Source organism: Salvelinus namaycush, chromosome 3, assembly GCF_016432855.1.
Source record: "Salvelinus namaycush isolate Seneca chromosome 3, SaNama_1.0, whole genome shotgun sequence".
Lineage (NCBI taxonomy): Eukaryota > Metazoa > Chordata > Actinopteri > Salmoniformes > Salmonidae > Salvelinus > Salvelinus namaycush.
The window spans coordinates 33,418,416-33,444,854 of NC_052309.1; the positions used below are offsets into that span (position 1 = coordinate 33,418,416).

The 26,439-nt window shown below is 40.9% G+C and overlaps 1 protein-coding gene across 1 annotated transcript in view; it reads left to right on the forward strand.

Annotated features, from left to right (window-relative positions):
- sgcd (sarcoglycan, delta (dystrophin-associated glycoprotein)) overlaps positions 1–12,422 on the forward strand; it is a 98,805-nt gene extending 86,383 nt beyond the window's left edge. Inside the window, exons 7-8 of the mRNA XM_038988947.1 lie at positions 10,440–10,563; positions 12,161–12,422. Of these exons, the coding sequence (XP_038844875.1) occupies positions 10,440–10,563; positions 12,161–12,340 (304 nt within the window). The 3' untranslated portion in view covers positions 12,341–12,422. The remainder of the gene's footprint in view (positions 1–10,439; positions 10,564–12,160) is intronic.
- The last annotated feature ends 14,017 nt before the right edge of the window (positions 12,423–26,439 follow it).

Below are 26,439 nucleotides of genomic sequence, written 5' to 3' on the forward strand. Positions count from 1 at the left end.
TCACAAGAATAGACAAACATAGTGTGCTTAAACTAATAACACAGAAATTATTGTATTTTTCTTGTCTATATTGTATACATAATTTAAACATTCACAGTTTAGGTTGGAAAAGTATGTGAACCCCTAGGCTAATGACTAATTGGAGTCAGGAGTCAGCTAACCTGGAATCCAATCAATGAGACGAGATTGGAGATGTTGGTTAGAGCTGCCTTGCCCTATAAAAAACACTCACAAAATTTGAGTTTGCTATTCACAAGAAGCATTACCTGATGTGAACCATGCCTCGAGCAAAAGAGATCTCAGAAGACCTAAGATTAAGAATTGTTGACTTGCATAAAGCTGGAAAGGGTTACAAAAGTATCTCTAAAAGCCTTGATGTTCATCAGTCCATGGTAAGACAAATTGTCTATAAATGGAGAAAGTTCAGCACTGTTGCTACTCTCCCTAGGAGTGGCTGTCCTGCAAAGATGACTGCAAGAGCACAGCGCAAAATGCTCAATGAGGTTAAGAAGAATCCAAGAGTGTCAGCTAAAGACATACAGAAATCTCTGGAACATGCTAACATCTCTGATGAGTCTACAATACGTAAAACACTAAACAAGAATGGTGTTCATGGGAGGACACCACGGAAGAAGCCACTGCTGTCCAAAAAAAACATTGCTGCACGTCTGAAATTTGCAAAAGTGCACCTGGATGTTCCACAGTGCTACTGGCAAAATATTCTGTGGACAGATGAAACCACAGTTGAGTTGTTTGGAAGGAACACACAACACAATGTGTGGAGAAAACAAAGGCACAGCACACCAACATCAACACCTCATCCCAACTGTAAAGTATGGTGGAGGGAGCATCATGGTTTGGGGCTGCTTTTCTGCCTCAGGGCCTGGACAGTGTGCTATAATCGACGGAAAAATGAATTCCCAAGTTTATTAAGACATTTTGCAGGAGAATGTTAGGCTATCTGTCCGCCAATTGAAGCTCAACAGAAGTTGGGTGATGCAACAGGACAACAACCCAAAACACAGAAGTAAATCAGCAACAGAATGGCTTCAACAGAAGAAAATACGCTTTCTGGAGTGGCCCAGTCAGAGTCCTGACCTCTATCTGATTTGAGATGCTGTGGCATGACCTCAAGAGAGCAGTTCACACCAGACATCCCAAAAATATTGCTGAACTGAAACAGTTTTGTAAAGAGGAATGGTCCAAAATTCCTCCTGTCTGTTGTGCAGGTCTGATCCGCAAATACAGAAAATGTTTGGTTGAGGTTATTGCTGCCAAAGGAGGTTCAACCAGTTATTAAATCCAACGGTTCAAATACTTTACCACCCTGCACTGTGAATGTTTATACGGTGTGTTCAATAAAGACATGAAAATGTATAATTGTTTGTGTGTTATTAGTTTAAGCAAACTGTGTTTGTCTATTGTTGTAACATAGATGAAGATCACATTTAGTGACCATTTTATGCAGAAATCAAGGTAATTTCAAAGGGTTCACATACATTTTCTTGCCACTGTATATCTATTTATATAACCCCTTTTAAGGACTCAAACCTCTTCTAGAACACAAATTGTCTCTGTAGTAGCCTGGCTACCCATAAAACTTTTGTTCACTTCAAAAAGCTTGTTGAAGACTTACATTAACCACACCTGTAAAAATTGCAACTCAACTAGCAACTCACTTCTATTCAAAAAGAAGGTTTCACAAAAAGAAAGGACTCTAGCCTTTTAATAGAGGACTTGAACCCCTATAATAGAGAACAAAGACAAAGGCCTCAAACCTTATCATAGAGAACAAAGGAAGTCTGAAATAGAACAAAGGACTTGAACCCTTATACATTGCAGATACATATCAATGAGCATTCAGAGCCACATGGAGCGTAAGCCACAAGCCTCCACCAACATATTACCCCCTTGTGACTATACTACCACCTATCTCGCTACCACCAAAACATGTAGGTACACACACACACATACACATTAATTGAAGTGTTGGGGAGGAAACAATAAGTGTACTTTGAGAGACTGGAGCCGGTTGTGTTTAAATTGCAGAGTTGGTGAGGTCACTAGTAATCTCACTTCTGTGTCTTAAAAGAATAGAATAGACAGAAGAAGCTGTACATGCACACCCACAGACATACACACACACACACACACACACACACACACACACACACACACACACACACACACACACACACACACACACACACACACACACACACACACACACATACATATACACACAGACACACACATACAGTTGAAGTCGGAAGTTTACATACACTTAGGTTGGAGTCATTAAAACTTGTTTTTCGACCACTCCACAAATGTCTTGTTAACAAATTATAGTTTTGGCAAGTCGGTTAGGACATCTACTATGTAAATGACACAAGTAATTTTTCCAACAATTGTTTACAGACAGATTATTTCACTTATAATTCACTGTATCACAATTCCAGTGGGTCAGAAGTTTGCATACACTAAGTTGACTGTGCCTTTAAACAGCTTGGAAAATTCCAGAAAATGATGCCATGGCTTTAGAAGCTTCTGATAGGCTAATTGACACAATTTTTGTCAATTGGAGGTGTACCTGTGGATGTATTTCAAGGCCTACCTTCAAACTCAGTGCCTCTTTGCTTAAAACCTCTTGGAAATAGGGGGCGCCCTTTTCACTTCTGGATAAAATTGTGCCCAATTTAAACGGCCCCGTACTCTGTCGTAGATCATATGAAATGCATATTATTATTACTATTGGATAGAAAACACTCTGAAGTTTCTAAAACTGTTTGAATTATATCTGTGAGTAAAACAGAACTCATTTGGCGTGAAAATTCTGAAATGGGTCTCTGTGAAAGGCTTCGCCTATTCAATTGTCTTGTATTTATAGATCTGTATGCACTTCATACGCCTTCCACTAGATGTCAACAGGCAGTAGAACGTGGAATGAAGTGTCTAGCCTTCTGTGGGACAGGATGGGAGTCGTTGGAGTGAGAGGTCAGCCATATTGGCAGTATTTGGCTACGCACTTAGGGCTTGTCATATCTTTGTCTGCAATGCGTTAGGTAGACACGAAGAAATGCTCCGTCTGGGACGTTATTGGATATATATGTGAAAAACATCCTAAAGATGGATTCTCAACTGAGTTTGACCAGTTTATTCAACTTTTATTATCACTTTTTGAATTTTTCGTTCATGCGTAAAATCTTCATGGACACGTGAGCTACACATGCTAGCCAAAGTTGCTAATTCGACAGAGGAAATGGACATTCTAAAACAAAACAACGATTTATTGTGGAACTAGGATTCCTGGCACTGCATTCTGATGAAAGTTCATCAAAGGTAAGGGAATATTTATGATGTTATTTCGTATTTTTGTGGACTCTTTGGACTCCAACATGGCGGAGAATGGCTGAGCGCTGTCTCAGATTATTGCATGCTGTGCTTTTTACTAAAGTTATTTTTTTAAATCTGATGGGATGGGTGGTCCGTAGAAGTTTTAACATCACGGTAAAATCAAAAGAAATCAGCCAAGACCTAAGAAAAAAAATTGTAGACCTCCACAAGTCTGGTTCATCCTTGGAATCAATTTTCAAATGCCTAACGGTACCACGTTCATCTGTACAAACAATAGTACGCAAGTATAAACAACATGGGCCCACGCAGCCATCATACCGCTCAGGAAGGAGACACATTCTGTCTCCTAGAGATGAAAGTACTTTGGTGCGAAAAGTGCAAATCAATCCCAGAACAACAGAAAAGGACCTTGTGAAGATGCTGGAAGAAACAGGTACAAAAGTATCCATATCCACAGTAAATGAGTTCTATATCGACATAACCTGAAACGCCGCTCAGCAAGGAAGAAGCCACTGCTCCATAACCGCCATAAAATAGCCAGACTACGGTTTGCAACTGCACATGGGGACAAAAATCGTACTTTTTGGAGAAATGTCCTCTGGTCTGATGAAACAAAAATAGAACTGTTTGGCCATAATGACCATCGTTATGTTTGGAGGAAAAAGGGGAGGCTTGCAAGCTGAAGAACACCATCCCAACCGTGAAGCACGGGGGTGGCAGCATCATGTTGTGGGGGTGCTTTGCTGCAGGAGGGACTAGTGCACATCAGGCAGGGAAATGATGTGGATATATTGAAGCAACATCTCAAGACATCAGTGAGGAAGTTAAAGCTTGGTCGCAAATGGGTCTTCCAAATGGACAGTGACCCCAAGCATACTTCCAGAGTTGTGGCAAAATGGCTTAAGGACAACAAAGTCAAGGTATTGGAGTGGCCATCACAAAGCTCTGACCTCAATCCTATAGAAAATGTATAAAAACGGTATATATACACCCCCCCAGACACACACACATATACCCACACACACACAGACACACACTCACTTCACACTCACTTCACCTTCCACCTTACCCCCTAAAAGAACTTAGTAAAGCCACAGACACAGAACTTATCTCCCTCCCCCTGGCCCTGTCAGAGTGAGAGGAGAGATGGTAACAGTGGCCTTACCCTCGCTGACAGGTGACACTGGTTATCAGCCCTGCCACCATGTACAGCGAACATTCTGACACCCATCAATCAAAAGGAACACACTATAAACACACAGTTCTCTCCCACTCCCTGACATCACCTCAAATATTTATTTATATACCGGATTCTTGACATAGCTCACTCTAATATATTTACTGATGTACATATGATTCATACTATATCTTGTGTAAATTCATTTGGTGTAGATACATATAGATTGCATTTGGATTACTGTTACAGTGCTATTTGGGTTGTTAATTGGAGAAAGAGTGGAGAGAGAGACAGAGAGAGACAGACAGAGAGCATTCCATGACAAATGTATAATATTGCTTCCAGAGATATGACTTTGTGTGATGACTCATCCATCATTGATGGCGCTTTTGAAATGATCATTTAAAAACGTTCCGTCAGAAAAGGACAGATCACTTTGAATGATGCTCCGAAGCTCCTGCATACAATTCCCAGTGTAATTGTTGGTTGTAGGCTAGGGCTTTTTCTTCTATTTATGCATAATTTTATGACAAGTGGCCAATTGAAAATGAGATATGGCCGAAACTATCCAATTACATTAGAAAGAGGGGTGAGCGCAGTGGAGCATGAGTAAAAATCTAATCTTTACATAATGTGTTGGAATCCTTGGCAGGTAAGAATTCTGGATCCCACCATGTTCTATTTTGAGTGTCATATTCTCCCTCTCCCTGCTATTGTTATAGAATTTGACCAATAACCATCATCATATCTCTATGGTTGATGTTAATGTGTCATCCATAGGACATGTCCTTCTATTGAATGCATTTCTCACTTATGGCGGCAGAAAGGAGGTCAGGACTATTTGACAGATGTCCTGACCCGTTCTCTACACAGATACAAACAAAACAATATGACGCCTAGCCTGAGAGCAAAAAAGCACCACAATAACTCCTTGAACATGGAATGTGTTCTCAAAAAGTAATGTGACATTAAGCCATAAATGGCTTTCTTTGAAAACGGAGCCGCCATTTATCCAGATTTATTGTTTGACCGCTATAACTGTTTTACCTTTGAGCAGAGTTTTGGAGGTGATTTGTAATCATTAAAACAAATGCTGTGACTGTAGTTGGGCCCCAATGGGGTCAGCACTCCCATCCACACTGCAATAAGCCCCAGACCTGTCAGACAAACCACCTTTATAAAGTATATATTTATCAGAGTAATTGAACCTTCGCTAAACCCTCCTCAGAATTTTAGGGAACCAACCACAGCACTCCAATGGATAGCAACTGTCACCTGTAACGTCTGCATCCAGCTCACACTCTCAAACACGTAGATCCCCTGAACGCAGCTCACTTTCCAGACCACTTTCCAGCTCACACTCTCAAACACGTAGATCCCCTGAACGCAGCTCACTCTCCAGATCCCAATCACCTGAATTCTGATCACTTGTTCACACAACTGTATGTCATTATCACACACTATTTACTTTAGTTCTTTGCACCTCATCATTGTGAGGTATTGCTTGTTTTGTGATCCACTTCTATTCGGATCACTGTGTTTACTGTAATGTAATCTTCCTGTGTATGATAGTTTTTGGCCATCCTCACTAACGGTGGCTTTTTCCTATTCCCTGCCTGTACTTTAGCCTATCGGATTTCCTGTTATCAACCTATTGCCTGATCTCCTGGACGACGATACTATCCTTTTCCCTGCCTGTACTGGTGCCTTTTTGTACCCAGCTACCTTCATTCTCCTGTGGTCCTTTACAAATAAACACCTGTTGCGCCCTGCGCTTGAAACCAGCTCTCTGTCTCCCATCGTGTTCATTACATCGCCGAGTCTGACACCTCGGACAAGATCACATTTAAATTGCATGAAAGCCAGTGAGGGCAATGGCAAAAACATTAATAATAAATAATTGAACAGTGCACCAGGAGATGCACATCACATCTACCTCAGCCTCTTCTATTATTCCCAACACAACCTTAATTTCTTGGTCAAGCGTCTGATTAGTCGACTCTCTGTGATCCTGAGACAATGCCAAGGATGCTGTTGCTGTAACGTTCTGTCTTATAATCTGTTTTATTTTCCCTCCAGAAGCATCTGAGGCACACAGCACACCCCGACCCTGAATACAGATAGATAGCCAGGCTGAGGCTCACAATCACAGGCTTTTCAAAGAGGAAGTGCACTTTGGGCTGATTAATGCATGGGAGTGGTTGCTTTAATTTTCATAACAATAAATGCTTTTTGAAATTCATTTTTTGTGAATCTAACCAATGAGGGTATAGTTATTTTTGTTTAGACTATTTTCTGATCACAATATGGCAACTAAACCCAACATGAAATGTTTTCTCCTTTAGTAGAGATAGTCTGATGCTGTTTCTCATCCTCCCACACTGACGTCCAACTCCAAACAAAGTAATGTCCAGTTGTGTTGATCCTCTTTGAAAGGACGTGGTGTACCATGACAGCATTATTCTGTTAATCTATGTTTTAGCAGACACACTTAGAGCTATGTTTTCTGTCAAAGAGTGGACATTATGTCCAAAGCATTATGTCCACACGCAAACTCCCTGGTTGGTACAATTGAATTGCACTTACAGTGCATCCGGTCAGTATTCAGACCCAGTGACTTATTCCACATTTTGTTCCGTTACAGCTTTATTCTAAAATTGATTTAAAAAAAAAAAAAAGGTTTCCTCATCAATCTACACACAATACTCCACAATGTCAAAGCAAAAACATGTTTTTAGAAATGTTTGCAAATTTATATTCATACCCTTTACTCAGTACTTTGTTGAAACACCTTTGGCAGTGATTACAGCCTCGAGTCTTCTTGGGTATGATGCTACAAGCTATCCTCTCAAGCTCTGTCAGGTTGGATGGGAACCGTCGCTGCACAGCTATTTTCAGGTCTCTCCAGAGATGTTCAATTGGGTTCAAGTCCAGGCTCTGGCTGAGCCAGTTAAGGACATTCAGAGACTTGTCCCGAAAGCCACTCCTGCATTGTCCAGGCTGTGTGCTTAGGGTCGTTGTCTTGTTGGAAGGTAAATATTCACCCCAGTCTGAGGTCCCGAGTTCTCTGGAGCAGGTTTTCAAGGATCTCCGTTCATCTTTCCCTCGATCCTGACTAGTCTCTCAGTCCCTGCCGCTGAAAAACATCCACACAGCATGATGCTATCACCGCCATGCTTCACCGTAGGGATGGTGCCAGGTTTCCTCCAGACGTGACGCTTGGCATTCAGGCCAAAGAGTTCAATCTTGGTTTCATCAGACCAGAGAATCTTGTTTCTCATGGTCTGAGAGTCCTTTAGGTGCCTTTGGCAAACTCCAAGCGGGCTGTGATGTACCTTTTACTGAGGAGTGGCTTCCGTCTGGCCACTCTACCATAAACGCTTGATTGGTGGAGTGCTGCAGAGATGGTTGTCCTTCTGGGAGGTTCTCAAATCTCCACAGAGGAACTCTGGAGCTCTGTCAGTGACCATCGGGTTCTTGGTCACCTGACTGACCAAGGCCCTTCTCCCCGATTTCTCAATATGAACTTATTTTCTTTACATTATTCGAGGTCTGACAACACTGCATCCTTTTTGTTAATTTGACCAGTTGTCATTTTCTGCAAATAAATGCTCTAAATGACAATATTTGTATTTGGAATTTGGGAGAAATGTTGTCAGTAGTTTTATAGAATAAAACAAAAATGTTCATTTTACCCAAACATATACCTATAAATAGTAAAATCAGAGAAACTGATATTTTTGCAGTGGTCTCTTAATTTTTACCAGAGCTGTATATACATATATATTTTTTTTTTAACAAAAATTCTAAAACCTGTTTTCTCTTTGTCATTATAGGGTATTGTGTGTAGATTGATGAGGATTTTTCCCCCCATAACTTTTAGAATAAGGGTATAATGTAACAAAATGTGGAAAAAGTCAAGGCGTCTGAATATTTTCCAAATGCACTGTATGTTACAGTAACTAACATGCTTGTGCTAGGTAAATGGTAATTTGGAACACAACTACAGGATCAATATAAGTGTTGGTACATAACCTTCACTCGTTCATTAGCAATGTGACAGCCAGGCTTATATGGGCATTTGTTGAAGGAACACTTTGTCCATTAATGAAATCCTTGAATAGGATTGTGCAGGGGAGAGACAAAAAATGGAAGAGTCTCGTGATGAAAATAACCACACATCCCTCCAACAATCTGCTTTGATTCAAGGGGGAAATGTTCTATATTTCCAATTACATTCTTAGATGTTGAACACATCTCCTCAATGTTAAATATCCTCAACATATCTGTTCACACACTCTTCATTCATCTTCATCTCAGTGTACAGTTTAAGACCCATTTATACCTGGTTCTAACATGCGTCCGTTGTCCTGATCTTGTCCACATTCTGATTGTGCCCATCTTTTCAGACGTGTCTAGACATGATATTAAAATGTGTCTCTTTTCCATCCATGCTGACCAGACTTCCTGGTCCCTCCCTGTATATTTAAAAAATATATATATTTATTAGTTTACTTTAAGACACATTGATGCCATAAGTCAATGGTCAAAAGAAGCATATTAGCACTAGGTATAAACAGGGCATTTTTTTCTCTCAAGGGCTGAAGATGAGATGGAGAGATTGCAGTGTGATAACAGTTACATGGCCTATCATTTAACAACTGAGGTGTAATTTAGGGTTGTGTCTCAGTCGCTAGATATGTAGCCTGTTTTGACATTCTGCCCACATTATTTCCGACTGCCTGAATCTTATAAGCGTTTAATGATTTCCCAGTGTCATTGCACAGCCTTTGGTGGCCATTATGTTCTTATAATAATAACCCAGGCCCCTTTGTTGTCTTTTCTGTCCTCCTTTTTCCAATGTTAACAAGTCAGATGGCAGAAATATCCTAGAATATTATAATATGATATATTTAAGCAATAAGGCCTGAGGAGGTGTGATATATGGCCAAAATACCACAGCTATGGGCTGGTCTTAGGCACGACGCATCGCGGAGTGGCCTGGATACAGCCCCTAGCCGTGGTATATTAGCCATATATCACAGACTCCCGAGGCGCCTTATTGCTGTTATAAACTGGTTACCAACGTAATTAGAGCAGTAAAAATAAATGTTTTGTCATACACGTGGTATACGGTCTGATATACCATGGCTGTCAGCCAATCAGCATTCAGGGCACGAACCACCCAGTTTATAAAATATGATACATAATATATATGAATATGAAATATGAAACATAATAATACAATACTAGAATACAGTCAAGTAATATCACAGCAATATGTAAGGAAAATTTGATATAATTCGAGATCCTTCAGCTAGCATTGATCTCCCTCCCCTTCATTATTTAAATGTTTAAGTAAGGTCAACCAAACCCGTTTGATATGAATAAAGATGACAGCTACTTATTGGAATATAAATGCTGCTAGTTGTTTGTTTGACCATGTGATCGATACTTAATTTCCTTGTTGGGCAGCGGCTGAGGCTGGCAGGGGCCAGAGAAGAACTTCACCTGCAGCCACAACCTCTTATCCTAGATTACTGTCTACTGTCTCCATATCTTCGTTCCAGGCTCTGGTTCATATCTTCATTCACTGACTGAGGGATAACAACACTCCACAAAAGTTATACTCTGATATGAGATCCTGAGACAATGGAAGCCCGTTATACTATGAACAACAGACACATTTTATTGTAGGAAGAAAAACGATTAGCAAAAGTCATGATGTAGTGAATACACCTGACACTTTCACTTTCTGTTTGTTTTTCTGTTTGTGTGTCATGTGTTTCAGTAAACAGCAGTCATAGCTACCAAGGGGCATAATTATTCTGTTTTCTCCCAGGCTCTATCTTGGATATTCTTTACTATATATTGTCATTGGTGGAATTGTCTCTTCTCTCTCTTCCAGACTGGAGTCTCCCACGCGGTCTCTGTACATGGAGGCCCCTAAAGGAATCCAGATCCTGGCAGAGGCAGGGGACATCCAGGCCACGTGTAGAAGTGACCTACGCCTGGAGTCCAAAGACGGAGAGGTAGGGGACCCATTTTCCCAACTTTTATCTTTTCATCTTTCCATCTTTCCATCCTCCTCCCTTAAAGTAGTCACTGATCTAAAGGATTTCACTCGATAGCTTTCATTTTCAAGTTATGTCAGATCAGTTCATCATTGATGTCATGAAGGAAGGAGGTCAGGAAGGAAATAAAGCTGCATTAAGAGTTCTCACACTGTGTATACTCTACATCTGTATATCTGTCTGTCAATGTTATGATGTGAGGAAAATCTGGATGAGGGTAAAACTTAATTTGTCCTATTGTTGCCCTTCTTCCTAAGTTTAATAAGAAGACTTAACAGAGTAATGTGACTAGATGATATAACACATAAACAGAGGCCCCTCTCCATTTTATGGACTTGATGTGACTTATATCAGACATTTTAGTGCTTTGCTAAATCTGTCTGTGAGGTGTCTGCCCTCACACTCCATTTGAGAAGCCTTCCAACTGTCCATGTGTCACCTGCCTGATGTGTGGACAGACACCTCACAGACAGCTCTCGCTCTCTAGGAGCCCCTTGGCACTTGCAACCGCAATTAGTGGTGAGGTTTGCCTATTAGAGACTTGCCCATCCCCCAGCCTTTCTCTCACTGCAGAGATTTGCTCAATAGCAGATGTGTGGAGAAGTCAGCTGAGACTCCCTGCTAAAGTGTTCCAGGTCATTTGATGGGAATGCTTCCACCCAGGCGCCTGATAATGACTCCTTTTACCTTTTTATATATGGAGCAGTTCCACTCCCGGTCGGGCAAATACAAGCCCAGTCCCGGGAGGGCAAGGGGGATTAGAGAGATGGGATTTAGACTGGGTGGATGGAATGGTAAAGTTGGGTGAAAGAGAAGAAATACCAATTCAAATGGTAATGTCAAATTAAAGTTAGAAGTTATTGCTGGAATTGATAGGTACACTCTTAGGAAAAAGGGTTCCACAAGGTTTTTTTCGGCTGTCCCCATAGGATAACCTCTGTGGAAAGGGTTATACATGGAACCCATAAGGGCTCTACCTTGACCCAAAAGGGTTCTATGTGGAACCAAAAGGGGTTCTTCAAAGGGTTCTCCTATGGGGACAGCCGAAGAACCCTTTTAGGTTCGAGATAGAAAAAAAGATGCTAAGAGTGCTTAAACGCCTGGGTATAGATTTGTTCATCTTAAATCATGAAGGAGCGCTCAGAGATGAGTTAGGTGTGTGACCGTTAAGAGGTTATTGCCTGTAATGGCTTTGTCCACCGATAGCCACTTTTCTTCAGCCCAGAAGCATGGCAGAGATGCCTTTAGCAAAATGTAGAGTTGTGTTTTGTTTTCTACAATGAACAGATCATGCAAACAGATCTACAGTATATTGTCAACAGTGCTTTGAGTGATCTATCATCTCAAGCTCATTATGATTGTTTTGTTGTTAGGTAGAGGAGGCTATACTTGGTGATTTTTTAACTAATACATGGGTGGAGTCACACACACAGTTCTCTCTCTCACGCTCTCTCTCTCTACTCTCTCTCACTCACTCAGCAACCTACCCACCTACAAATACTGTACGTAAATAAAATCTCTCTGCCTTTATCTTCCTTTGTCTCCTCTTGGTCAGATCAATCTGGACGCACGGAGGATCAGGCTGCTGCGTCTGCCGGAGGGCAAGGCCTCTCCATCGGGGACCACCTCCAGACAGACTGTCTATGAGGTGTGCGTCTGTCCCAATGGGAAACTCTTCCTCTCACAGGCCGGAACAGGCTCCACCTGCCAGATCAGCAACAACGTCTGCCTCTAGAACACATACACACAAAAATATCTACACACACACGCACACACACAAGCACTGAAACATACACACACATACATGTATACTGAAACACACACACACACATTGAAACACACACACACACATTGAAACACACATACACATGCTGAAACACATACACATAAAAAATACACATATAGATCATACCGACACACATGATGCACATTGTTATCAAACACACATGCACACACACACACACACACACACACACACACACACACACACACACACACACACACACACACACACACACACACACACACACACACACACACACACAGAGAGAGAGAGAGAGACACACACAGAGACACACACACACACACAGAGAGAGAGAGAGAGAGAGAGAGAGAGAGAGAGAGAGACACACACAGAGAGAGAGAGAGAGAGAGAGAGAGAGAGACACACACACACACAGAGACACACACACACACACAAAGTGTTCTGTCCCTCCTAACAACCCTCTGGCAGAAACTGAGAGGGATCCTCCTGCGATTTACAAAGAGACACTCAGAGTGACAATGTTCTGTTCGCTGTCCTGAAGACAATTTCAGTACCAGAATCACTAGGGTGATCACCCACATTTAGAAACCCTGCAATATCCTGCCATTTTACACTCTTTGCTTCAAGTCATCTACCACACATGTAGTGATAGAGAAGGCTCATTGCTATTTTGTTCTATGATTACATTTTTCCAGTTTGTTAGCAGTTCTAACAATATTGTCTCTTGTTTTGAAACATGAAGTGTGTGCCAATAGTGTTTTCTTTTGTGAATGATTATGATTGTCAATGTGTCAAGATTGGTAACACTTGCATATCATGTCAATTCACGTCAATGTCGACTTTATAGAATCATGAAGAGAACAACAGCAGCACAGATTTTTAACCCACACAGCTAAGGGAACATTATGGTAAACATTGAGTATATCTCAATATATACCATAGAGTATATACTGTATATATACCATAAATACCATAGAGAGCATATCTGCAAATCTGTGTATGCGACCAATAAACTTTGATTTGATTTGATGGAGATGTGATGGTCTTCATAGGTGATCACCCTACCATTTCCTCGTACTGGGACTGAACCATTGTGACCCACTCTGTTCAAAGAGGGGAAAATTGTGCCTGTGCCTTATATCAATGCACTTGTGGCAAGGAGAAGCACATCACACAGACTTTCTTTTGTTAATGAGTACATTTGATTTTTCCTTTCGGTTAAATCCGTTTTGTGTGTAGAGGATGGGAATGCAAAGATATCTCTGATTCACCCAACTGCATGCACCCACACCCTCTTTCTCCCTCTTCTTTTCTCATATTTTTTCAGTGATTTAATCCCTTTGACAAGAATATTTGGGCCAACATATTGGTAAACACATGTTTTTTTGAGATATAAGCGAGAGAGTCATTTTTTTATATAGTTTATCTGTAAATACACAATCACATCTGTGTGTGTCAAGGACATATCCTCGATAAATTGAGAATATGCTCTTTTGCAAATTAAAGCTTTTATATATCATGTGTTTTTGTAAAAAAAAAGATTGAAAAAGTAAACATCTTGATATTCTACAGGTACGCATGTATAGTGTACAATGTTTGCCTTTTGGGAGAAGGGATATTGCTTTTTTGTTATGTTGGTCCTCTTCTTTGTGTGAACTTCTCACATGCTGAGCTCAATAGTACACATGAATACTAGCCCATTTTGTTTGGCAGTTGGGGGTGAGGTCTTTGCATTCCTCGTGTGTTGTATGGAATTTGTTCTACTAAGAGGTTTTTTTGCCTTTTATCGATTGTGTATTTGGCTCTACTTGTTCAATGATGCTCAGAGTAACCGACACACAAACCAAAAAGTGGAGGGGCCCCTACTATGACTTGATAAGTAGTCATCTTGTACAGTACTCATTGAGTACTTGTCCTTAGCTCCCATACACTGCAATCCTCCTGAAGCGATCTGAAGTGAACAGTGTCTTTGTTCAAGTTTATTAGAGAGAAAATGGATGTACTCAAGTCCACTTTGCCTTGCATCGACGTCCTCTTCCTTTACTCCATTTCAATGGGGCTGTTTGCCTCAGCTTAGACCACTCGTTATTAGCGCAGCATCCCTGCTGAGGAAAGCAATACAGTCTCCAGGAGGGTTTTTACAGCTCTGTCAATGTTGTGCTACTGTATATTCAAGAGATGTTACGTTTTGTATTGGCTCTGTAAAACGTTTTTTTTTTCTCCACATAAAAGCCTTTTATTAATTTAGATTTCAGACGCACACACTGTAAAATGCCACTGAGTATTGCTGATAGTATATAATAAACTAAATGTCAAGATGACTGAAGCATTTCCCCAGGCATATTGAATTTGGTCTGTTTTATACAGTTATTGTTGTCTGAAAAGCAGATCAGTTGTCCCAAACTACAGCATTCTTATATTTCAGTGTTCTGCACCATGGAAAAGTTATGACACAGACACACACAAAGTGTACAAACCTGAGTGTGTCCAGTGCTAATTGACTAGATCAGAGGACTGTATCAACACCACTCAAATTAAGTTTAACTCCCCTTTTCCTCTTCATTATAGTGAGACAGACTGTCCAGAGTGTTTGATGTGTGTTTTGATTGGTTAGGAACTGGGCAAATGGCTGCCGTGAGCCTCATTAGTGAGTATTTGCTAAGTGCCGGTCACTGGTTCCCTCTGCCACAACCCCAATAACAGACTAAGGATTGCAAATCATTAAAAGCGGCCCTAGTCCTCTACTACTCTCCTGTCCACTGCACATACATGTCATTCTGACTCCAGTTATTAGATAGTCTCTGTTTGTAATTCTAAAACAACATTTCCAAACCCCAGTCCTCGAGTACCCCCAACAAACTCACCTGATTCAACTCATTGAGGGCTTGATGACTAGTTGACAAGTTGAATCAGGTGTCCATGTCCGGGGTTACAACAAAAATGTGTGCTGTTGGGGGTACTCAAGGACTGGAGTTTGAAAACAGTGCTCTAAAATATATACCCATCAATGACTCAACAGTGAACCCTTGACCGGGCCTTTCCAATGTCAAGGTTGTCTTTTATGAAGAGGAGAGTCCGATTTCAGATGCTTCCATGTAGGTTGATTGGACAGTCACTCACATGACAGTGCTTCTGGGTACACAAACAAATAACCATTATTATGGAGGACTTCCTGTAGAATTATTCTAATGAGAGACACTGTTAATCTTTGCCTTCGTTCAAGTCTGTCTTCTGGCCTACTGAAAGAAGATAAAGGATCTTATATAGGATGGGGGACTTTAGAATCAGATTTTCCAAAAGTGCTTGATCAAACACAGTTCACACTTAGCTTCAGAAGGATTATCTAAGACCCTTTACATGTTTTGTGAGATAATTTCCCTGCAACTATAGCAGAAAAGCTAACTCAAAAGTCTCATAAGGGTCCATCATTTGACAATAGCTACAGTATGTTTCCTTTAACTGGTCCAGTGATTTTTGGTCAACATTTAGAAAGTGACAATTGCCTGCTAGGGTGTGTTTCTATTTAACTTTCTTTTTAAAAAAGTGTTTCCATTACCCATTTAGGAAAATCGCGCATTAAGAAATTGGTGACAGCCTGTATGCCCTTCCACCTATTTGTTTTATTTCTCAGGTTGCCCGCAAAAGCCAGCATGGATAGAATGCAATAATTGACTAATATTTGGCATATTATATTCTGATGAAAAATTCTCATGTGCCAACGTATCTCCACGGTCCGTGCCATGGTGAAACTTGCACTCCTGTAGATCTGAAATAATTGGATGTTGATACTTGCCAGCCAACCAGAAAAGCAAGGCAAAGTAATTCAGGAATTCTTGAGTCAGGACAATCATTGTCCTGTAAATCATAATTTATTCAAAAACACAGTTTCCATCATAATTTTTCCAATAAAGAAAGTTAGACAAAGAAAAATACACCCCTGTCGAACAGATAAAAATTTGTCAATCTTTAGAAAATGAATCCTATATCTGCCATTTCCATCATCACAATTTCTACTTTTTTTGCGACATTGTTGAATTAACCTGGAAATTGAAACCTTCCTAGTGGCTGTCTGGCAGTGGTACTCTTATAGACTAAGAGTGAAAGACATCTTCAAACATACATAGTTTCTCTGTGATGGGGATATAATTATATATATTCAATAGGCTAACCGTCAGTGGCTCAAGACACAGAATGATATACATTGCTCAAAAAAATAAAGGGAACACTTAAACAACACAATGTAACTCCAAGTCAATCACACTTCTGTGAAATCAAACTGTCCACTTAGGAAGCAACACTGATTGACAATAAATGTCACATGCTGTTGTGCAAATGGAATAGACAAAAGGTGGAAATTATAGGCAATTAGCAAGACACCCCCAATAAAGGAGTGATTCTGCAGGTGGTGACCACAGACCACTTCTCAGTTCCTATGCTTCCTGGCTGATGTTTTGGTCACTTTTGAATGCTGGCGGTGCTCTCACTCTAGTGGTAGCATGAGACGGAGTCTACAACCCACACAAGTGGCTCAGGTAGTGCAGCTCATCCAGGATGGCACATCAATGCGAGCTGTGGCAAGAAGGTTTGCTGTGTCTGTCAGCGTAGTGTCCAGAGCATGGAGGCGCTACCAGGAGACAGGCCAGTACATCAGGAGACGTGGAGGAGGCCGTAGGAGGGCAACAACCCAGCAGCAGGACCGCTACCTCCGCCTTTGTGCAAGGAGGAGCACTGCCAGAGCCCTGCAAAATGACCTCCAGCAGGCCACAAATGTGCATGTGTCAGCATATGGTCTCACAAGGGCTCTGAGGATCTCATCTCGGTACCTAATGGCAGTCAGGCTATCTCTGGCGAGCACATGGAGGGCTGTGCGGCCCCACAAAGAAATGCCACCCACACCATGACTGACCCACCGCCAAACCGGTCATGCTGGAGGATGTTGCAGGCAGCAGAACGTTCTCCACGGCGTCTCCAGACTCTGTCACGTCTGTCACATGTGCTCATGTGCTCAGTGTGAACCTACTTTCATCTGTGAAGAGCACAGGGCGCCAGTGGCGAATTTGCCAATCTTGGTGTTCTCTGGTAAATGCCTAACGTCCTGCACGGTGTTGGGCTGTAAGCACAACCCCCACCTGTGGACGTCGGGCCCTCATACCACCCTCATGGAGTCTGTTTCTGACCGTTTGAGCAGACACATGCACATTTGTGACCTGCTGGAGGTCATTTTGCAGGGCTCTGGCAGTGCTCCTCCTTGCACAAAGGCGGAGGTAGCGGTCCTGCTGCTGGGTTGTTGCCCTCCTACGGCCTCCTCCACGTCTCCTGATGTACTGGCCTGTCTCCTGGTAGCGCCTCCATGCTCTGGACACTACGCTGACAGACACAGCAAACCTTCTTGCCACAGCTCGCATTGATGTGCCAACCCACTTGTGTGGGTTGTAGACTCCGTCTCATGCTACCACTAGAGTGAGAGCACCGCCAGCATTCAAAAGTGACCAAAACATCAGCCAGGAAGCATAGGAACTGAGAAGTGGTCTGTGGTCACCACCTGCAGAATCACTCCTTTATTGGGGGTGTCTTGCTAATTGCCTATAATTTCCACCTTTTGTCTATTCCATTTGCACAACAGCATGTGACATTTATTGTCAATCAGTGTTGCTTCCTAAGTGGACAGTTTGATTTCACAGAAGTGTGATTGACTTGGAGTTACATTGTGTTGTTTAAGTGTTCCCTTTATTTTTTTGAGCAGTGTATATCAGAGCTACCATTTTGTGGGTGTTCTAAACGCTAGCTATGTGTTGTCTCTCACACCTCTCCAGTTGAATGAGATCTAATGAGCTAAAAGCAGGACTTTGAGTGCCATGATTATTATATTCTAATTTGCAAAATGATGTTTTATGAATCTTTAATTCATTAAAATGGGTGTAAACACTAGTTGATTGACATATGACATATTTTTTTTTTTTTTTTTTTTATCCCATTTTCTCCCCAATTTTCGTGGTATCCAATCGCTAGTAATTACTATCTTGTCTCATCGCTACAACTCCCGTACGGGCTCGGGAGAGACGAAGGTCGAAAGCCATGCGTCCTCCGAAGCACAACCCAACCAAGCCGCACTGCTTCTTAACACAGCGCGCCTCCAACCCGCACCAATGTGTCGGAGGAAACACCGTGTACCTGGCCCCCTTGGTTAGCGAGCACTGCGCCCGGCCCGCCACAGGAGTCGCTGGAGCGCGATGAGACAAGGATATCCCTACCGGCCAAACCCTCCCTAACCCGGACGACGCTATGCCAATTGTGCATCGCCCCACGGACCTCCCGGTCGCGGCCCCAGAGACTCTGGTGGCGCAGTTAGCACTGCGATGCAGTGCCCTAGACCACTGCGCCACCCGGGAGGCCCGACATATGACATATTTTGCGTGTTTCTGAGATATTTAGTTGAACAATTTTTCTGAGCTGAGTGTAAGTGCATTCTTGTGTAATTTAATTTGCTTTAGTTCTTAGCTTAACAAGCATGTGTGACGTCATGTCTTGAGGCGATTTTGAACAGCATTACATGTGAAAGGAGCACAAAATGTTGATGAGGTTATGAGGACAAAACGACACTCACAATCAATAATTTTTTCACTTCGTACCTTGCTTTGGGTTTTACATTAGGGGCCATTCTCTCATGTGTCTGAAAATAGTGTGCAGCTTGTCATTTCGAACGAGACATTGGTTACCTACCCTCTATTCAATCAAAAGAGGATGCTTATTTCATATTTTAAGATACAGATGTGATATAACGCTTTCAGGAGTGATAGCTGTGTCATCCGTGCTCGAGTATGAGGTATTCATTTAGTTCACATACATTTATTTAGTCCTCTTTGAGAAGATTCAATTACGATTAAAACACGTTTTGCAAAGGCTGAGAAGTCATTGTAACATTTTGTTCTCGTTTTTTGTTTGTTTGTTTTCACCATGATGTAAATGAAGAAGATCCTCGCACATTCTATGCAAAACAAATGGATATAGACAGCATTGTAATAATGCGAATACGTGTCAGTTAACTATCTTACATTTATTATACTTTCTGTATACAGTTTGTATTTATGAATTGAGTTGCAATCTAAAATGTATCAATAAACTTATTTAAAAAATAATTGCTTCATTTGTGTGCATATTCACTCTTCTGTCCGTCAGATAATTGTTCTACGTAATCTCCCCACGCTGTGACGGGGGGAGAATATAAGAGTACATGGCCATTAAGGCCTGATTGTTCTTCAAGATGTTCAAACGTTCATAATGAACAGTAGGTTCAAATAATAAATCACAGTGGTTATGGAGGGTGCAACAGATCAGCACCTCAGGAGTAAATGTCAGTTGGCTTTTCATAACCGAGCATAGCATGTCTGGTGAACAGGTCAGTGTTCCATAGCCGAAGGCAGAACAGTTGAAACTGGGTCAGCAGCACGACCAGCCAGGAGTTATCAGTCCAGGTAGTCCTTAGGCAGTTAGACAAAATGGTTGTCATATGATGTGCCAATCTGAATGATTCTCTTGTGCCATTTAAGTAAAGAGCACCATCACCTTGTATTCATGACAAAAATGCGCCCTTTGAAGGGTGTACCAATCACTTCTAAATAAACAGAAACACTGTTTCACAGTCATTTATTTGAGGACACGTATGAATATATAAAACATAATCTGGAACAACATGTAAAATACTATTGTTTATGATTTTTTAAACATACTGTACTTTAATAATAGGCTATAGTTATATGGGTGCAATTGAAGTATTTTGTGTGTAATCTCTGCTTTGCCTTGCCCCATTGAATAACATTTATTTCTTATAGCCTAACTATTCTCTCTTTCTTTTACAATTTAAACACATTTAGCACAGACAATATAATTGTTGTGGTAGTCTTAGGAAAACCATTTTCATTATCACAGTGGCACCTCCAAGTGTCACTCAGACCTTCTGTGAGAAAAGTATCTGGCATTGAATTTGGAAGTAGTAGTTGTACATGTTTTAACCCCATCATCTCCTGCTTCCAGACATTTCACAACCTAGATTACAAGGGTTGGATTTGCACTAACTAAGTTTCAATATGTCCAAATTGTGTTTTGTTTTTTTAATCCTAATTGAATATTGTATGTGTACGTATATTACTGTAAATGTTGATCACATTCCATGTGTATGATCATGTATTTTGATGCAGTGAATGTTAATATTGTGAAACTATGTCATACATTTTTTACCTCCTGTTTCAGGAAGTGATGTAACTGAGTACTGCCCCTATATATACAGTTGAAGTCGGAAGTTTACATACACCTTAGTCAAATACATTTAAACTCCGTTTTTCACAATTCCTGACATTTAATCCAAGTAAAAATTCCCTGTCTGAGGTCAGTTAGGATCACCACTTTATTTTAAGAATGTGAAATGTCAGAATAACAGTAGAGCGAATGATTTATTTCAGCTTTTATATTTTTCATCACATTCCCAGTAGGTCAGAAGTTTACATACACTCAATTAGTACTTGGTAGCATTGCCTTTAAATTGATTCACTTTGTCAAACGTTTAAGGTAGCCTTCCACAAGCTTCCCACAATAGGTTGGGTGAATTTTGGCCCATTCCTCCTGACAGAGCTGGTGTAACTGAGTCAGGTTTGTAGGCCTCCTTGCTCGCACACGCTTTTTCAGTTCTGCCCACAAATTTTCTATAGGATTGAGATCAGGGCTTTGTGATGGCCACTCCAATACCTTGACTTTGTTGTCCTTAAGCCAGTTTGCCACAACTTTGGCAGTATGTTTGTGGTCATTGTCCATTTGGAAGACCAATTTGCGACCAAGCTTTAACTTCCTGACTGATGTCTTGAGATGTTGCTTCAATATATCCACATACATTTCTACCCTCATGATGTCATCTATTTTGTGAAGTGCACCAGTCCCTCCTGCAGCAAAGCACCCCCACAACATCCCAACCGTGCTTCACAAGGTCATTTGCTGTTGTTCTGGGATTGATTTGCACTTTTCGCACCAAAGTACGTTCATCTCTAGGAGACAGAATGTGTCTCCTTCCTGAGCGGTATGATGGCTGCGTGGTCCCATGGTGTTTATACTTGCGTACTATTGTTTGTACAGATGAACGTGGTACCTTCAGGCATTTGGAAATTGCTTCCAAGGATGAACCAGACTTGTGGAGGTCTACAATTCTTTGCTGTGTCTGAGGTAGCGGTCCTGCTGCTGGGTTGTTGCCCTCCTACGGCCTCCTCCACATCTCCTGATGTACTGGCCTGTCTCCTGGTAGCGCCTCCATGCTCTGGACACTACGCTGACAGACACAGCAAACCTTCTTGCCACAGCTCGCATTGATGTGCCATCCTGGATGAGCTGCACTACCTGAGCCACTTGTGTGGGTTGTAGACTCCGTCTCATGCTACCACTAGAGTGAAAGCACCGCCAGCATTCAAAAGTGACCAAAACATCAGCCAGGAAGCATAGGAACTGAGAAGTGGTCTGTGGTCACCACCTGCAGAACCACTCCTATATTGGGGGTGTCTTGCTAATTGCCTATAATTTCCACCTTTTTTGTATTCCATTTGCACAACAGCATGTGAAATTTATTGTCAATCAGTGTTGCTTCCTAAGTGGACAGTTTGATTTCACAGAAGTGTGATTGACTTGGAGTTACATTGTGTTGTTTAAGTGTTCCCTTTATTTTTTTGAGCAGTGTACATTGTGACATTTAAACTGTATTTTTGTTTACATTTGCAAACATAGGTTTACATATAACCAATTGTATACAAGGATGTACCCTTATTCTCTTGGGACATTCATTGGGTCCTCTTCATCTGCAGACAGGGTTTAACAGCTCTGTATCTGAGATCAGAATCACAAAGAAACAGGCTTCATTATGCTCAAATTAAACAGCACTGAATATTATGTTGCTATATCTTTCTGTCCTCAGTTTCCCTCGCTAGGGACTCGAAATGGAGAATATTTTCAATACTTTATTTAAATAGACAAGTCAGTTAAGAACAACTTCTTATTTTACAATGACGGCCTACCCCAGCCAAACCCTCCCCTAACCCGGACAATGCTGGGCCAATTGTGCGCACAATTTCAAACCTCTTTGGGCGCATGAACTGCTAGCGGGACACCTACAACAACATCCTGTGAAATTGCAGAGCGTGAAATTCAAAATACAAAAATTGTAATATTAAACATTCATGAAAATACATCAATCATTTAAAAGTTTAACTTCTTGTTAATCCAACCGCGTTGTCAGATTTCAGAAAGCGCCCCACACCAAAATATTTTTCAACCAGCACAGGCGTCACAAAATCACAAATAGCGATTAAATAAATCACTTACCTTTGAAGATCTTCCTCTGTTTGCAATCCCAAGGGTCCCAGCTACACAATGAATGATCGTTTTGTTCGATAACGTCCTTCTTTATATCCAAAAAAGTCAGTTTAGTTGGCGCCAATGATCTCAGTAATCCACTCATTCAACATGCACACAAACAAATGCAAAAAGTTACCGGTAAAGATCGTCCAAACAACTCAAACGCTGTTTCTAATTAATCCTCAGGTACTCTAATATCTACATAAATGATCATATTTAAGAGGGAGAATAGTATGTTCAATAGGGAAGATAATTAACGAAGAGCGCACACCTCATTCACGAGCCAACAACACTACTTTCTAATGAGAGACACCTTGTAGTTTTTCCAACTACTTGCTAATTTTTCAAAAAACAAGCCTAAAACCCTTTCTAAAGACTGTTGCAATCTGGGTCCTATCTATTTGTATTTAGCCCATAGCCTAGCACTGAAATGGCCTGTGAACTCAAAAAAAGACATTTCCGGATGGATTTTCTTCGGGTTTCTGCCTGCCATATCAGTTCTGTTATACTCACAGACATTATTTTAACAGTGTTTTCTATCCAATGCTACCAAGTATATGCAAGTCCTAGCTTCTGGGACTGAGTAACAGGCAGTTTACTTTGGGCACGTCAGTCATCTGAAAATCCAAACAAAAACCAGTCTCCAAAACAGGTTAATTAATTTAGATAGCTATACAGTTTGTAAAGTTAGGTAGCTAGGTACAGTTGAAGTGGAAGTTTACATAAACGAGTTTTAATGACTCCAACCTAAGTGTATCAACCACTCCACAAATTTCTTGTTAACAAACTATAGTTTTGGCAAGTCGGTTAGGACATTTACTTTGTGCATGAAAAGTTGTTTTTCCAAGAATTGTTTACAGACAGATTATTTTACTTATAATTTACTGCATCACAATTCCAGTGGGTCAGAAGTTTACATACACTAAGTTGACTGTGTCTTTAAACATCTTGGAAAATTCCAGAAAATTATGTCATGGCTTAAGAAGCTTCTGATAGGCTAATTGACATCATTTGAGCCAATTGGAGGTGTACCTGTGGATGTATTTCAAGGCCTACCTTCAAACTCAATGCCTCTTTGCTTAACATCATGGGAAAATCAAAAGAAATCAGCCAAGTCCTCAGAATTATTTTTTTAGACCTCCACAAGTCTGGTTCATCCTTGGGAGCAATTTCAAAATGCCTGAAGGTACCACGTTCATGTGTACAAACAATAGTACAAAAGTATAAACACCATGGGACCACACAGCCGCCATAGAATGCGTCTCCTTCCTGAGTGTGTCTCCTAGAGATGAACGTACTTTGTTGTGAAAAGTGCAAATCAATCCCAGAACAACATGCTGGAGGAAGCAGGTACAAAAGTATCTATATCCACAGTAAAACAAGTCCTATATTGACATAACTTGAAAGACCACTCAGCAAGGAAGAAGTCACTGCTCAAATAATGCCATAAAAAAGCCAGACTACGGTTTGCAACTGCACATGGGGACAAAGATCATACTTTTTGGAGAAATGTCCTCTGATCTGATGAAACAAAAATAGAACTGTTTGGCCATAATGACCATCGTTATGTTTGGAGGAAAAAGGGGGATGCTTGCAAGCCGAAGAACACCATCCCAACTGTGAAGCACGGGGGTGGCAGCATCATGTTGTGGGGGTGCTTTGCTGCAGGAGGGACTGGTGCACTTCACAAAATAGATGACATCATGAGGCAGGAAAATTATGTGATTTATTGAAGCAACATCTCAAGACATCAGTCAGGAAGTTAACTTCTTATGGCTGCAGCCCGAGGCCGCCACAATATGACAACAGCCAGCTCAAGTGCAGGGCGCTAAATTCAAAAGATATTTGTTTTAAATATTTAACTTTCACACATTAACAAGTCCAATACAGCAAATGAAAGGTACACATCTTGTGAATCCAGCCAACATGTCCGATTTTTTAAATGTTTTACAGCGAAAACAGCACGTATATTTATGTTAGCTCACCACCAAATACAAAAAAGGACAGACATTTTTCACAGCACAGGTAGCATGCACAAAGCCAACCTAACTAACCAAGAACCAACCAAACTAACCAAGAAACAACTTCATCAGATGACAGTCTTATAACATGTTATACAATAAATCTATGTTTTGTTCAAAAAATGTGCATATTTCAGGTATAAATCATAGTTTACATTGCAGCTACAATCAGAAATTGCACCGAAAGCAGCCAGAATAATTACAGACACCAACGTCAAATACCTAATTACTCATCATAAAACATTTCTGAAAAATACATAGTGTACAGCAAATGAAAGACAGGCATCTTGTGATTCCAGCCAATATTTCCGATTTATTAAGTGTTTTACAGCGAAAACACAATATAGCGTTATATTAGCTTACCACAATAGCCAGAAACACAAGCCCTTCCCCAGCAGTAAAAGTTAGCGATCGTGACAAACCAGTAAAAGATATATAATTTTTGACTAACCTTGATATTCTTCATCAGATGACAGTCCTATAACATCAGGTTATACATACACTTATGTTTTGTTCGAAAATGTGCATATTTAGAGCTGAAATCAGTGGTTACACATTGTGCTAACGTAGCTACTATTTCCCACAACGTCCAGATATTTTTCTGACACTTTTTCTGACACACATATTCTGACCAAATAGCTATTCATAAACATAACTAAAAAATACATGTTGTATAGGAAATGATAGATCCATTAGTTCTTAATGAAATCGCTGTGTTAGAATTCTAAAAAATAACTTCATTACGACATCCAGCTTCGGTATAGCTAGAGTACCCAAAAGTTGGGCGCCGACGACTAGTTCACATGTACGACAGATATATGAAATAGCATCATAAAATGTTTCTTACTTTTGCTGATCTTTCATCAGAATGTTGGACAAGGGGTCCTTTGTCGGGAACAATCGTTGTTTGGATTTAGAACGGCCACTTTCCCTCTTGAATTAGCAAGCGCACTAGCCAAGTGGCGCGAATCTCTCCATCGTCAACAAACTCAGAGAACGGAACACGGCAAAACTCCCGAAAAAATTTCAATAATCTGATTAAACTATATTGAAAAAACATACTTTACGATGATATGGTCACATGTATCAAATAAAATCAAAGCCGGAGATATTGGTCGTCCATAACGGCAGCTAAACAGAAGGCAAATCCAGGTACCTCCTCGCGCTCTCCAGAAAACAGGAAATGGGGGACACGTCATACAAAGAGCTTGTATTCCACTTCAGACCAAGATAAACACTCAATTTCTTCTCTCACCGCCTCTTGACATCCAGGGGAAGGTCTATGAAGTGCATGTATACTAATACGTATCATGCCCATTTATAGGCAGGAAGTAGAACAGAGCCTCGATTTCAGACTTTTCACTTCCTGGTCAGGAAGTTTGTGCCAAATGAGTTCTGTTTGACTCACAGATATAATTCAAACGGTTTTAGAAACTAGAGAGTGTTTTCTATCCAATAGTAATAATAATATGCATATTGTACGAGCAAGAATTGAGTACGAGGCCGTTTGAAATGGGCACCTTTTATCTGGCTACTCAATACTGCCCCTGCAGCCCAAACAGGTTAAAGCTTGGTCGCAAATGGGTCTTCCAAATGGACAATGACCACAAGCATACTTCCAAAATTGTGGCAAAATGGCTTAAGGACAACAAAGTCAAGGTA